This window comes from Dama dama, chromosome 11 (assembly GCF_033118175.1).
Source record: "Dama dama isolate Ldn47 chromosome 11, ASM3311817v1, whole genome shotgun sequence".
Classification (NCBI taxonomy): Eukaryota; Metazoa; Chordata; class Mammalia; order Artiodactyla; family Cervidae; genus Dama; species Dama dama.
Window position 1 is genome coordinate 65052956 of NC_083691.1, and position 14784 is coordinate 65067739.

Sequence of the window (14784 nt, forward strand, 5' to 3'; positions counted from 1 at the left end):
GTTATTTTGCAAACAAGGAAAAATATATCTTAAAACAAAATTTTTATGAGGAACATTTTTTCACTGTGTACATTAGGGAGCAAGTTACAAAAAGAAGAATATAATGAATTTTAAATATAAAAACATTATATCCTGCTGGACAATACACAGGGATTAATTAAAAAACTTTACATATCAATTAGTTCTTAGAAGTAAAGTGCATGCCTTTGTGAAGCTCAACACACTCTCATAAATTTATTCTTCTTATTGAAGACAGCAGATATAAAATAATGAATCATTAAACTCAAAACATAAACATAATTTTTTTATTTATGAAAAATACTGGTGATTTAAATTTTCACATATACTACCTAATAAGAAAAAAATCCCAATATAATATTTTGACTGACAGAGTGGAGGTGGATTTCCTAAAGTGACTTTAAACAATGGAGATGCAAATTAAATGATTGTTCCGGCAAGCCTATAATAGGGAACTGAAAACCAGCACAGCTCCTTTTAGCCCGTGTTCTTTGCTTTGTGTTCTGTGATGCGAGATGTATTTTTTCGCCGTTACTATTCACATGTCAGCAATTTTAGCTGAGTATTAAAATGACTTGGTTTTGATTTCTAGGAACAAAAAATTGTAAGGGTCCAGAATTCATTCATTTATAGATGAAAAAAACTTTTCTGAGATCCTTTGCAGTCCTTTCTAAGTCGAATACTCTATTTCATTTAATTAAATGAAGTGAAAATAAAAATATCAACTTAAAAAACTATTTTAAAAAATTCAATTTGATTTTTTCTCAAGAAAAAAAAACAGACTGAAATTAGAACCTTTAAAATCACGTGCAGTTATTAATACTATATCACAAAACCAAAAAATAATTAAAGCCTAATTGTTCATTAAATATTTATGCAATTCATTGTTTCATTTGATTAACTTATGTTGATTTCTAGGAAAGATAATCCGAATTTGGATTTATCTGTGCCCTGAGCTACTGATTATTCTGGATCACTTGTTCTGAGCATCATCTGAATTTGCAGATGTTTAACTGCCCCTTTAGCATTTATGACAAAACAAAGTAGTATTTCTTGCTCATGAAAGCAAGCAATTTGGCACAAAATTTCTATTTTAAGCTAATAAATTCCACTTGGGACAACAGTGCTCTAAGATGCAGGGAGAACCAAATACATGACCCATGAAAGATGTTTATATGTTTTCTGGTGTGTTTTTTTTTTTTTTAATTGAATGAAAGATTCTTTAAATTCTATAGTACTTTACAATTTTCAAAATTTTCTCACCCATGATTCATATAATCCCATAATAACTTTTCCCCTCTACCTTTATATTCCCCATCACCACTTCTCCCACTGGTAACCACTAGTTTATTCCCGACTTCTGCGAGTCTGCTTCTTCTCTGTTTTGTTCACTAGTTTGTTGTGTTTTTTGGATTCCACATATATGTGATAGCACACTGTATATCCAAAAAAAACAAAAACACTACTATGAAAAGATGCAGGTACCATAATGTTCATAGCACAATTATTTACAATTGCCAAGGTATGGAAGCAACATAACTATCCATCAGTAGGTGAACAGATAAATATGTGTATGTATATATGCATATATATATATATATATACATATATTTACACACACACACACACACACATCTGTGTGTGTAAGTGTATAGGCTTTCCAGATAGCGTTAGTGGTAAAAAAAAAAAAAACCCTGCCAATGCAGGTGGATATAAGAGATGCAGGTTAGATTGGTCAAAAAGATCCCCTGGAAGAGGGCACCACAATCCACTCCATTATTCTTTCCTGGCGGAATCCCATGGACAGAAGAGCCTGAGGGGCTGCCATCCATAGCGTCGCACAGAGTCAAACACGACTGAGGCGACTTAGCACGTGCCTGTGTGTGTGTGTGTGTGCACGCACGTGTGTGATGGAATACTATACAACCATAAAAAGAATGAAAATTTGCCATTTGTAGCAACATAGATGGACTTGGAGGGCATTGTGCAAAGTGAAATAAGTCAGTCAGAGAAAGACAAATACTGTAAGACGCTACTATCTTGAAAATCCTACCAGGAAGAGATTTCTATGTTTCTGGAAGACAGGGAAGATAGACAGCTACCTTATTTCATTATATCCCACTGTTTCAAATTATGCTATCAACACAAGCCAAAAACTCACATTTATGACTTGGTGAAGTCTTTTTGGTTGTAATGTCTCTCTCTCTCTCCCCCCAACACACACCCCACCCTTCCATACACATACACTATACATGTGTACCACAATTTCTTTGAGTTTTATTCTACCATCAACTTGGGCACATTAACACAAGATACTTTTGCTATACCCCTTCATGTACAAACTAAACAAATAAGAGAATGTTTGGAGCTAAAAATAACAGTTGAAGGAAGAAGGGGAGAACCTTGCTCATCTTGTATGTTTTCTTTTTATATTTCTTTTGGTGTATAATTAAGCAAACAAAATGAAATGTATTAATAACATGAATCATTGAATCATGTAATACAATTTATGTGCTCTAATTCACAAGTCAGTGTAATGGTATTAATTTTAATAATTCTATTACATCATGGAACATGAAAGTGAGACTTAATAAGGTGGATGAGAGGGTTAACTCTACTCACCCAGCAAATATATTTGCACACTATTCCCCATAAGCAGGTTTTCAATCATTAAGATGTTTTGAAATAAGTAGAAAACCTTTATTTTAATGTTTTGCTTGGCTTTCCCTCTTATTGGTTCCAACACTTTACAGGATGTTCCATGGTTCTGAGTAATTTTAATAAGTATGTTAACTCAGGTTTTAGTTTTGACATCTAGCAAATGAGTTGGAAACCAAAGGAATGTGTTATTTGTTGCTGTTTGCATGTCAGGAAGATGGACAGTCTGTTTGTGCCTACTTTGCTGGTTATAACATAATGTAATGTAGGTCACAGTACCATTTAAGTTCATTGTTTTCAATAATGGAGCTGAGAATCACTGTCACAACTCTGTATTATAAAAAATAAATCACATATATACTATTACAAATGCAAAATCAAGTCAAATTGTAAAAATTTATCAGGTTACTCTTCTAGTTATGCCATTTTCCCCTGTGTTCAGATACCAGTTTTTGAGTGGGAAATATATTGAAATAGAAGCACAAATACAAGGAATTGGTCATAATGCTGGGTAAGCATATGAGAAAAAGTGTTGCATCAGTCAGCTCAGTTAGGTTCAGTTGCTCAGTCTTGTCTGACTCTTTGCAATCCCATCAATCGCAGCATGCCAGGCCTCCCTGTCCATCACCAACTCCCGGAGTTTACTCGAACTCATGTCCATTGAGTCGGTGATGCCATCCAGCCATTTCATCCTCTGTCATCCCCTTCTCCTCCTGCCCCCAACCCCTCCCAGCATCAGGGTCTTTTCCAATGAGTCAGCTCTTTGCATCAGGTGACCAAAGTATTAGAGTTTCAGCTTCAGCATCAGTCCTTCCAGTGAACACCCAGGACTGATCTCCTTTAGGATGGACTGGTTGGATCTCCTTGCAGTCCAAGGGACTCTCAAGAGTCTTCTCCAACACCATAGTTCAAAAGCATCAATTCTTCAGCACTCAGCTTTCTTCACAGTCCAACTCTCACATCCATACATGACTACTGGAAAAACCATAGCCTTGACTAGATGAACCTTTGTTGGCGAAGGAATGTCTCTGCTTTTTAATATGCTATCTAGGTTGGTCACAACTTTCCTTCCAAGGAGTAAGCGTCTTTTAATTTCATGGCTGCAATCACCATCTGCAGTGATTTTGGAGCCCAAAAAAATAAAGTCTGACACTGCTTCCACTGTTTCCCCATATATTTCCCATGAAGTGATGGGACCAGAGTTAACATCATATGTGTATGTTCTGGTATAGAAATTATAGAATCATTGATACAGGTAATGTATCAGTGACTAAAATTAGTTATATGTATTATATACTTATATATATGGATATATCATAGATAAAGTAGAAAATTCAATATGTCTCTCTGTCACTACTGACCACACTGTGTAAGTCTTCCATTAACTGAATGATCATCTTATTGGTATAAGTAATCATCCCGAAAGTAAAAGTTATGCACTGAGTTTTCAGTGACTTATGAAGAAGCTTACATTTTGCAAACTTGTAAGCTTGTTTGGTAAATTAACAGTGATTTGACACTTAGGTATTTATTTGCTCAATACCATAAACAAATAATGCAAATTCTAATTGTATTTGTTGGCTCGGGTGATACAGCTATTCCACTTGGTTCTCCCAAACTCAGTGTCCACCTTTCTCCCCTCTGTGCTATGCTCCAGGAGGCTAAGCTCTGCAGACTACATCTACTTTGGTCTCTGGGTAACTCTGGGAAGAGATCTGAAGGAAGAAGACAGGGTCAGGTCAGGACACTATGACCCCAGCTCTGTCTGGTGGCTCTGTCATTAGTTGAATCCTCAAGTGAAGATCACAGCTCTGCTGGGTGGCCATCGACACAAAGACCTTATTCTATCACTCCTCGTTCCTCTTCCATTGCCCAGGTTCCAGCAGCAGGCCTCTCTGGACTAAAGATGGTGATGGTGTCCAGCTTCCTGTTATGACTAGGCCGGGATCCTGCAGTCCCTGGAGGTCCCGTTTAACCTCGCCCACACTTTTATCAACAGTTCCTTTAGTAAATGCTCCTTAAATTATTCAGTCTAACGTGTGTTCTCTTTCCTGCTGTTGCCTTATCTGGTACACTAATCTCAGTGGAATAAATTCTGAAAACAGAGAATGTTCTTGACATGGCCAAATCATGTTGATTTAATTTTTAACTATTATTTTAATGTTATTTATAGAACTATAATTTTTATTCCAACTAGAGAGGTTTTTATAAAAACCTATTCCCCATGCTGTAGAAAATCAAAACTCTGACAAATTTCACAATTAACTTAAGCAAATAATGCATGATGTTGAGCTGAATTATCATACTGTAAAATGATACTGTTAAGCATTTCATATGACTTTTCACTCTTAGATATATATATAATAAAAGTGTTTGAGGTGAACAAGTCATGGTTACTCTGCCTACCTCAGTTTGCGATGCCCATGGCTTCATTCCTTGCCTTAACCCACACTGATTTTCCTGTGGTTTGTACATGCCAAGCTTATTTTGTACTCAGTGTCTGTTAATGTGTAGGAGGACCACCTCCTTCCTACACCTTTCTGTGTTTTACTCCTTCACATTACTCAGGTCTTAACTCAGATGTGACCATTTCAGGGCTTCCTCTATCCTGTCTAAAATATCTGCCTACCACCCGCCAAACTCTATACCTGATTTCTTTGCTCTCTGGCATCTTTATTATCTTAAAAACATGTTTTTTTTGCTATGTATGCCTTATCATTTTTTCTTCTGACAATGATTGTAAACTACTTAAGTGAGAGATAAACTTCTTTACATGATACAGCTCCCACAGTAACAAGAAAAAAATGTGCTTTCCACAAAAGTTCAATATTTACTGATAATATCAAAATGGCCACAGGAAAAAAACTTTACACACCATTTATTCTACTTCCTCTTTAAAAGCACCTTAACTTCATCCATAGTTTTTGGATTAGAGTTGAGGCATACTAGAATATTTTAATATAATTTGCATTGCAAATAAAAAAGATATTCTGTTGTGTGGTCTTATGTGTATTTATCTAATAATTTCAAGGCAATTTTTCTACTCCATTGTCCTTTCCTCTCCTGCTTCCCAACTTTCCTTATTCCTATTGAACTTATTCTAGTTAATAGAAAATATCATTAAAATATATAACATAAATATGAATATATGGATAAATTAAGGAAAAGGGTGATAGCTATGGGAGGATTTTGAGCCAATTAATAACATCTAGTCTTTGGGTGTTCATTGGAAGGACTTATGCTGAAGCCCAAACTCCAATACTTTGGCCACCTGATGTGAAGAGTTGACTCATTGGAAAAGACCCTGATGCTGGGAGGGATTGGGGGCAGGAGAAGAAGGGGACAGCAGAGGGTGAGATGTCTGGATGGCATCACTGACTCGATGCACATGAGTTTGAGTAAACTCCGGGAGTTGGTGATAGACAGGGAGGCCTGGCGTGCTGAAATTCATGGGGTCACAGAGAGTTGGACACAACTGAGAGACTGAACTGAACTGAGTCTTTGTTTGAAAGGTACCACTGTAGCTGCTTTGTGGAATGTAGACTGTAGAAGGCGTAAATTGTGGAAACAAGATAACTGCGAGGAGGCTATAGCAGTAATCTAATTGAAATATGAGGCTGTTTTGGACTAGAGGGTAGGCATTAGGGTTAATGGGAGCAATATGTATAATAATATATTTTGGATACCGGAAAAGATAAAATGAGGAGTCAAAGATGGCCTATATGTTGGTGAGGTGATGTTGTGATTTTTTGTGTAAGGGAAAACAACAACAACAAAACCCCAAATCTGATGTTATATCTACTATGTAGATCAAGGAAAGACTATGGGTAATTTCCCAGCTGTAAAATGTAATCACAAAAATTAATTCAATGTGTAAGTGATAAATATCAGGTGATGTCCAATGGTTGTATGATTTTTGTCAAGTAACATTAGCGTTCACTTTTCCCTATGTATTTTTATAGTTTTCTGAAGGAAAAATAGAGAGCAGATTAAGCAGGAACTTTGTACCAATTCCACATTTCTCTCTCATGTTTGTTATTTCTGTAGTAGGTATTAGAGCATCCTCTGCCAAAATCATAAAGCAGCCAATACATTGAGCTGGAAATGATGGGAATCACTTCTTCATGTCCCCAAACAATAGCTTTCTGGAAACAGAATTGAATAGAAGTATCTTAAAATGACTAGTGTTTTCTTGTTCATTTTTTTGTTTTATTTTTGTTGTTTTCTTATTGAAATACAGTTGATTTACCCTGTTGTGCCTCTAGTAGTTTTTAAAAAATGGAAAAAAAAAACTATGCTATTACATGTAACTGTGTCCCTCTTTTCAATTTATAATATAGTGAACTTTTCATTAATGGTTAACCTGTCAAATATAAAAATCCTCAAGATTTACACAAATTCCATTGTTCATGGAATATTTTACTGAAAAAAACTTTGCTTTTAGTGAATTTGAAATTTAAAAAATAGTGTGAAATCCAGAGTACTTTTCCTTAAGCAGTATTGCTAAATATAACAGAAATAGTCTTGCTTCTAGACATTTACATTCTCTGGCTGCTGACGACTGCATTATTTTGAAAGTTAGGAACAAGACTAATGGTAGAAACAAGCAAAAATAAGCTACAAGGCTGAAGTTTTCCTGCCTTGAGGAGTCCAGATAACAATTGTCTGAATTAACTGCCTTTTATTTAGAGTGAGGTCCAGGATTTTACAAGGTTCCTCTCCTGAAGATTTCTGATGTTTTCACATAATAACCCACATTCCACTGCTTTTGCTTCTCTATACCACAGATCAACAAAGTACAAAACACTGCTGTTTTTATAAGTAAAGTTTCATACTCATTTAGAATTTTACCAAAGATGTTATGACCCTGAAAGCCAGTGATGTTTCTTATTTGGTCCTTTATAAGAAAAATGTTGCTGAACTATGGTCTATGTAACAGACCCAGGCCACCTCTGCTTTGTCTCTGAGGTTGCCCCCTCACCAGATCTTCTAGAACTGAGCAGTTAACCCTGGACTTCACCCCATTGGAAACCTGATCCCCAGAAATAAGAACCAGAAATATGGCTAAGACCAAATAGCGATACTTAATAAAGATGCATGGAGCCAAGTTAAGATGGTGTATACAGAATGAGCAGTGATGGCAGGTAATTTCTCTTTCCTGATGTGACTGTTGGCTATATAGGTATGTTTGGCTAGTGAGAATTCACTCAGTTTCACAGTTATAAGATACACACAAATAACAATTTAACAAAAAGTAAAACTTTGTATTGAGAACTTGTGCAAAATATGAAGAATTACAGAACTAACAGAAGTAAAATTTCAAGCAGGATTCTATGTCATTAGTCACGGGCCATGCCTTCTCTGGTTTGGATGCTCCTGTTACTTTCTTACTTAGAGGCAAGTTTCTTACTTTGGTATATCAAACATTTTAGTAAGTATGCCTTTGATGACACAATAATCTCCTTAGACACAAGCCATGGTGCTCTGTTTAAGATATCCTTCTTTCTCATTCTCCTTAACTCAGAGCTGGGAGTCCCACTCTGTTGTCCAGAAGCTCCCATGCATCTTTCCTCTACCCAAATCTAGATGTTTATTCCTTGCTTTTTTGAATGAAAGGAAGAAATATTTTCACCTTCATTCAACCTCAAATAATCTCTATGATGATGCAGGGGCTGTTTACATTGTTCAGTTGTCAGGTTGTGTCCAACTCTATGACCCCTGACAGCAACTGCAACACAACAGGCTCCTCTGTCGTTCACTATCTCCTGGAGTTGGCTCAAATTCATGTCCATTGAGTTAGGTATACTCTCTACTTCATCCTCTGCTGCCCTCTTCTCCTTCTGACTTCAATCTTTCCCAACATCAGTGTCTTTTCCAATGAGTCAACTCTTAGCAACAGGTGGCCAAAGATCGGAGCTTCAGCTTCAGCATCAGTTCTTCCAATAAATATTCAGGTTTGATTTCCTTTGGGACTGACTGGCTTGATCTCCTTACACTTCAAGGGACCCTCAAGAGTCTTCTCCAGTACCACAATTCGAAATCATCAATTCTTCAGCACTCAGCCGTCTTTATGGACCAACTCTCACATCCATACATGATTACTGGTGAAACCATAGCATTGACTATAGAGATCTTTGCTGGCAAAATGATGCCTCTGCTTTTTAATATGCTGTCGAGGTTTCTCACAGCTTTCTTTCCAAGGGGCAAGAGTCTTTTAATTTCATGACTATAGTCACTGTCTGCAGTTGCTTTGAAACATTAAAAAATAAAATCTGTTACTACATCCACTGTTTCCCCTTCTATTTGCCATGAAGTGATCAGATTGGATGCCATGATTTTTATTTTTTTAAATGTTGAGTTTTAAGCCAGCTTTGTCACTCTCCTCTTTCACCCTCATCAAGAGGCTCTTTAGTTCCACTGCACTTTCTGCCATTAACGTGGTACTATCTGCATATCTGAGGATGTTGATGTTGATATGTTTCCCAGCAATCTTATTTACAGCTTGGGATTCATCTAGCTGGCATTTCCCATGATGGATTCTACCTATAAGTAAAATAAGCAGCATGACAATTATGATTGTCACCTTATCATACTTACTTACAGTACTTACGTACTGTACTTTACATACAGCCTTATTGTACTCTTTTCCCAACTTGGAACCAGTCCATTGTTCCATGTCCAGTTCTAATTGTTGCTTCTTGACCTGCATACAGGTTTCTCAGGAGACAGGTAAAAGCAGTCTGGTATTCCCAAATCTTTAAGAATTTTCCACAATTTGTTATGATCCACACCGTCCAAGGTTTTAGCATAGTCAGTGAAGTAGATGATTTTTCTGGAATTCCTTTGCTTTCTCCACGATACAATGAATGTTGGCAACCTGATCTCTGGTTCCTTTACCTTTTCTAAATCCAGCTTATACATCTGGAAGTTCTCTGTTCATGTACTGCTGAAGCCTAGCTTGAAGAATTTTGAGCATTACTTTGCTAGCATGTCAAATGAGCACAACTGTAGAGTAGTATGAACATTTTTTGGCCTTGCTCTTCTTTGGGATTGGAATGAAAACTGACCTTTTCCAGTCCTATAGCCACTGCTGAGTTTTCCAGATTTGCTGATATATTGAGTGCAGCACTTTAACAGCATCATTTTAGGATTAGAAATAGCTCAGTTGGAATTACATTACCCCTACTAGCTGTTTCTAGTAATGTTTCCTAAGACCCATTTGAATTCACTCTCCAGTATGTATGGCTCTAGATGAATGACCACATCATTGTGGTTTTCTGGGTCATTAAAAACTATTTTGTATACTTCTTATGCATCTTCTTGCCATCTCTTCTTAATATGTTCTGCTTCTTTTAGGTCCGTACCATTTCTGTCCTTTATTGTGCCCATCTTTGCATGAAATATTCCCTTGATATTTCCAATTTTCTTGAAGAGATCTCTAGTCTTTCCTATTCTATTGTTTTACTCTATTTTTCTTTGCATTGTTCACTTAAGAAGGCTTTCTGACTCTTCTTGCTATTCTCTTGAACTCTGCATTCAGTTGGGTATATCTTTCCCTTTCTCCCTTGCCTTTCACTTCTCTTCTTTTCTCAGCTATTTGTAAAGCCTCCTCAGACAAGCAGTTTGCTTTCTTTCATTTCTTTTTCTTTGGGATGGTTTTGGTCACCACCTCCTGTACAATGTTAAAAACCTATGCATAGGTTTTCAGACACTGTTTATCAGATCTAATCTCTTGAATCAATTTATTGCCTCTAATGTATAATCATAAGGGATTTGTTTTATGTCATACCTGAATGGTGTGGAGGTTTTCCCTACTTTCTTGAATTTGAATCCTAACTTTGCAATAAGAAGCTGATTTGAGCCACAGTCAGCTCCACGTCTTGGTTTTGCTGACTATATAGAGTTTCTCCATATTTGGGTGCAAAAAATATAATCAATACGATTTTTATATTGACCGTCTGGTGACTCTTGCCCACAGTAGTAGATATAGTGGTCATCTGAATTAAATTTGCCCATTTCAGTCCATTTTAATGCACTGATTCCTAAAATGGCGATGTTCCCTCTTGCCATCTCCTTTTGACCACTTCCAATTTATCTTGATTCATGGACCTAACATTCCAGGTTCTTATACAATATTGTATTGACCATTATATCTACTACTATGGGCAAGAATCCCATAGAAGAAATAGAGTAGACATCATAGTCAACAAAAGAGTCTGAAATGCAGTTTTTTGGGTGCAATCTCAAAAATGACAGAATGATCTCTATTCATTTCCAAGGCAAACCATTCAATATCAGAGTAATCCAAGTCTATGCCCCCAACCAGTAATCCTGAAGAAGCTGAAGTTGAACTGTGCTATGAAGACCTACAAGAACTTCTAGAACTAACACCCCATAAAGATGTCCTTTTCATTGTAGGGGACTGGAATGCAAAAGTAGGAGTCAAGAGATACCTGGAATAACAAGCAAATTTGGCCTTGGAGCACAAAATGAAGCAGGGCAAAGGCTAACAATTTTGCCAAGAGAATGCACTGGTCATAGCAAACACTCTCTTCCAACAATACAAGAGAAGACTCTACACATGGACATCACCAGATGGTCAATCCCAAAATCAGATTGATTATATTCTTTGCAGATAAAGATGGAGAAGCTCTATATAGTCAGCAATATTAGAGTGGGAGCTGACTGTGTCTCAGATCATGAACTCCTTATTGCCAAATTCAGACTTAAATTGAAGAAAGTAGGGAAAGCCACTAAACCATTCAGGTATGATCTAAATCAAATCCCTTACGTTTATACAGTGGAAGTGACAAATAGATTCAAGGGATTCGATCTGATAGAGTGCCTAAAGAACTATCGATGGAGGTTCATGACTTTGTACAGGAGACAGTGATAAAGACCATCCCCAAGAAAAAGAATGACAAAATGGTTGTCTGAGAAGGCTTTAAAAATAGTTGATAATCAGTGATGTTGAGCATCTTTTCATGTGTTTGTTAGCCATCTGTATGTCTTCTTTGGAGAAATGTCTGTTTAGTTCTTTGGCCCATTTTTTGATTGGGTCATTTATTTTTCTAGATTTGAGCTGCAGGAGTTGCTTGTATATTTTTGAGATTAATCCCTTGTCTGTTGTTTCGTTTGCTATTATTTTCTCCCATTCTGAGGGCTGTCTTTTCACCTTGCTTATAGTTTGCTGTGTTGTGCAAAAGCTTTTAAGTTTCATTAGGTCCCATTTGTTTATTTTTGCTTTTATTTCCAATTTTCTGGGATGTGGGTCATAGAGGATCTTGCTGTGATTTACATCAGAGAGTGTTTTGCCTATGTTCTCCTCTAGGAGTTTTATAGTTTCTGGTCTTACATTTAGATCTTTAATCCATTTTGAGTTTATTTTTGTGTATGGTGTTAGAAAGTGTTCAAAGAAAACTATAAACTAAAGAGCCTCTTGAAAGTGAAAGAGGAGAGTGAAAAAGTTGATTTAAAACTCAACTTTCAGAAAACTAAGATCATGGCATCTGGCCCCATCATTTCATGGCAAATAGATGGGGAAACAATAGAAACAGTGAGAGACTTTATCTTGGGGGGGCTCCAAAATCACTGCAGATGGTGACTGCAGCCATGAAATTAAAAGATGCTTGCTCCTTAGAAGGAAAGTTTTGACCAGCCTAGAAGCAAGTTAAAAAGCAGAGACATTACTTTGGGGGGGGGGGAGGGGGAGGAGCGGGGTTTGCGGAGCGGGGCGCCGCAGCCGGGAGCCGGCGGGCCGAGAGTGACCGAGTCACGGCGGGCGCCAGCGGAGCCGCGGCGTCGGACCCGCCTCCTGGAGGAGCTCAGCCCCGGCCAGGCCCGGCCCCATTCCCGCCCCGCGCCGCCTCCCCGCCGGCGCAGCCACCGCCGCCGCGGGAGCGCTCCCCTGCCCACCCCGCCCCCGCGGCCGAGCCCGGGAGTCGAGTGGGAGTCGGCCGGCCGGCGCGGGCAGCGCCGGGACCCCACGGGGGACACTGCAGCCGGAGCCCGGGAGGGGCCGCGCCGCCACCGTCTGAACTAGGATGTCCCGACATGAAGGTGTCAGCTGTGATGCATGTTTAAAAGGAAATTTTCGAGGTCGCAGATACAAGTGTTTAATTTGCTACGATTACGATCTTTGTGCATCTTGTTATGAAAGTGGTGCAACAACAACAAGGCATACAACTGACCACCCAATGCAGTGCACATTAACAAGGGTAGATTTTGATTTGTACTATGGTGGGGAAGCTTTCTCCGTAGAGCAGCCACAGTCTTTTACTTGTCCCTATTGTGGAAAAATGGGCTATACGGAGACATCTCTTCAAGAACATGTTACTTCTGAACACGCAGAAACATCAACAGACGTGATTTGTCCAATATGTGCAGCGTTACCTGGAGGCGATCCTCATCATGTCACGGATGACTTTGCAGCTCACCTTACACTTGAACACAGAGCCCCTAGAGATTTAGATGAGTCGAGCGGTGTCCGACATGTACGTAGAATGTTTCACCCTGGCCGGGGGTTAGGAGGTCCTCGTGCGCGCAGATCAAACATGCACTTTACTAGCAGTTCTACTGGTGGACTTTCTTCTTCTCAGAGTTCATATTCTCCAAGCAATAGGGAAGCCATGGATCCTATAGCTGAGCTTTTATCTCAGTTATCGGGAGTGAGACGTTCTGCAGGAGGACAGCTGAACTCCTCTGGCCCTTCCGCTTCTCAGTTACAACAATTGCAGATGCAGCTGCAGCTCGAACGGCAGCATGCCCGGGCGGCACGGCAGCAACTGGAGACCGCACGCAATGCAACCCGGCGCACTAACACAAGCAGCGTCACCACTACAATCACGCAATCCACAGCCACGACCAACACAGCGAACACAGAAAGCAGTCAGCAAACGATCCAGAACTCCCAGCTTCTTTTAACAAGGTTGAATGATCCTAAAATGTCTGAAACAGAGCGCCAGTCCATGGAAAGTGAGCGCGCAGACCGCAGCCTCTTTGTCCAAGAGCTCCTTCTGTCCACTTTAGTGCGCGAAGAGAGCTCGTCCTCAGACGAGGATGAACGGGGGGAAATGGCAGATTTTGGTGCTATGGGCTGTGTAGATATTATGCCTTTAGATGTTGCTTTAGAAAACCTAAATTTAAAAGAGAGTAATAAAGGAAATGAGCCTCCACCACCTCCTCTTTGATGACATCCCAATTCGCAGACAATGTCCTCTGTGCTGTATTTGCCAATGAAAGTGGACAACAACTATCTTGGGTTTGTTTGGTGACTGTAATTTCAGGTCTGTCACTCTTGTTACATTGTGTACATTCAAAAAGGAAGAGAGAAAAATATATATGATAATCATTTCCACTTAACTAATTTTTACTTCTAGCAGGTAAATGTAGGTAGCAGTGCAGGGGTGATCTCTGCTTCCTGCACCCTGACATGCAGAAGGCTCTCGTAATACTCCACATTCAAACTGAAGAGGAAAATGGAAATCTCTAATGAAGCTGCTGTGTGTATTTATGAATATTAATGAATAAAAACTGCTTGGATGGTTTACCTTAAAAAAAAAATAAATTAAAAAAAAAAAAGCAGAGACATTACTTTGCCAACAAAGCTCTGTCTAGTCAAAGCTATGGTTTTTCCAGTAGTCATGTATGGTGTGAGAGTTGGATTATAAAGAGCTGAGTGCAGAAGAATTGATTTTGAACTGTGGTGTTGGAGAAGACTCTTGAAGTCCCTAGGACTGCAAGGAAATCCAACCAGTCCATCCTAAGGGAAATTAGTCCTGAATATTCATTGGAAGGACTGATGCTGAAGCTGAAACTCCAACACTTTGGCCACCTGATGTGAAGAACTGACTCATTGGAAAAGGCCCTGATGCCGGTAAAGATTGAAGGCAGGAGGAGAAAGGAAGGACAGAGGATGAGATGGTTGGATGGCATCACTGACTCAATGGATATGGGTTTGGGTGGACTCTGGGAATTGGTGATGGACAGGGAGGCCTGGAGTGCTGTGGTTCCTGGGGTTGCAAAGAGCTGGACATGACTTTGAGACTGAACTAATATGAAGGCATTGCTGTAGTTCTCCTAATTATTAGCACTTGTCCTCGAGGTCCT

At 38.9% G+C, this 14784-nt stretch overlaps 1 protein-coding gene across 1 annotated transcript; it reads left to right on the top strand.

Moving 5' to 3' along the window:
* The first annotated feature begins 12604 nt into the window (after positions 1-12604).
* Positions 12605-14222, top strand: LOC133064884 (E3 ubiquitin-protein ligase KCMF1-like). The gene has a single exon (XM_061155407.1). The coding sequence runs from the start codon at positions 12720-12722 to the stop codon at positions 13863-13865; it is 1146 nt and encodes a 381-aa protein (XP_061011390.1). The 5' UTR covers positions 12605-12719; the 3' UTR covers positions 13866-14222.
* Positions 14223-14784: the final 562 nt, after the last annotated feature.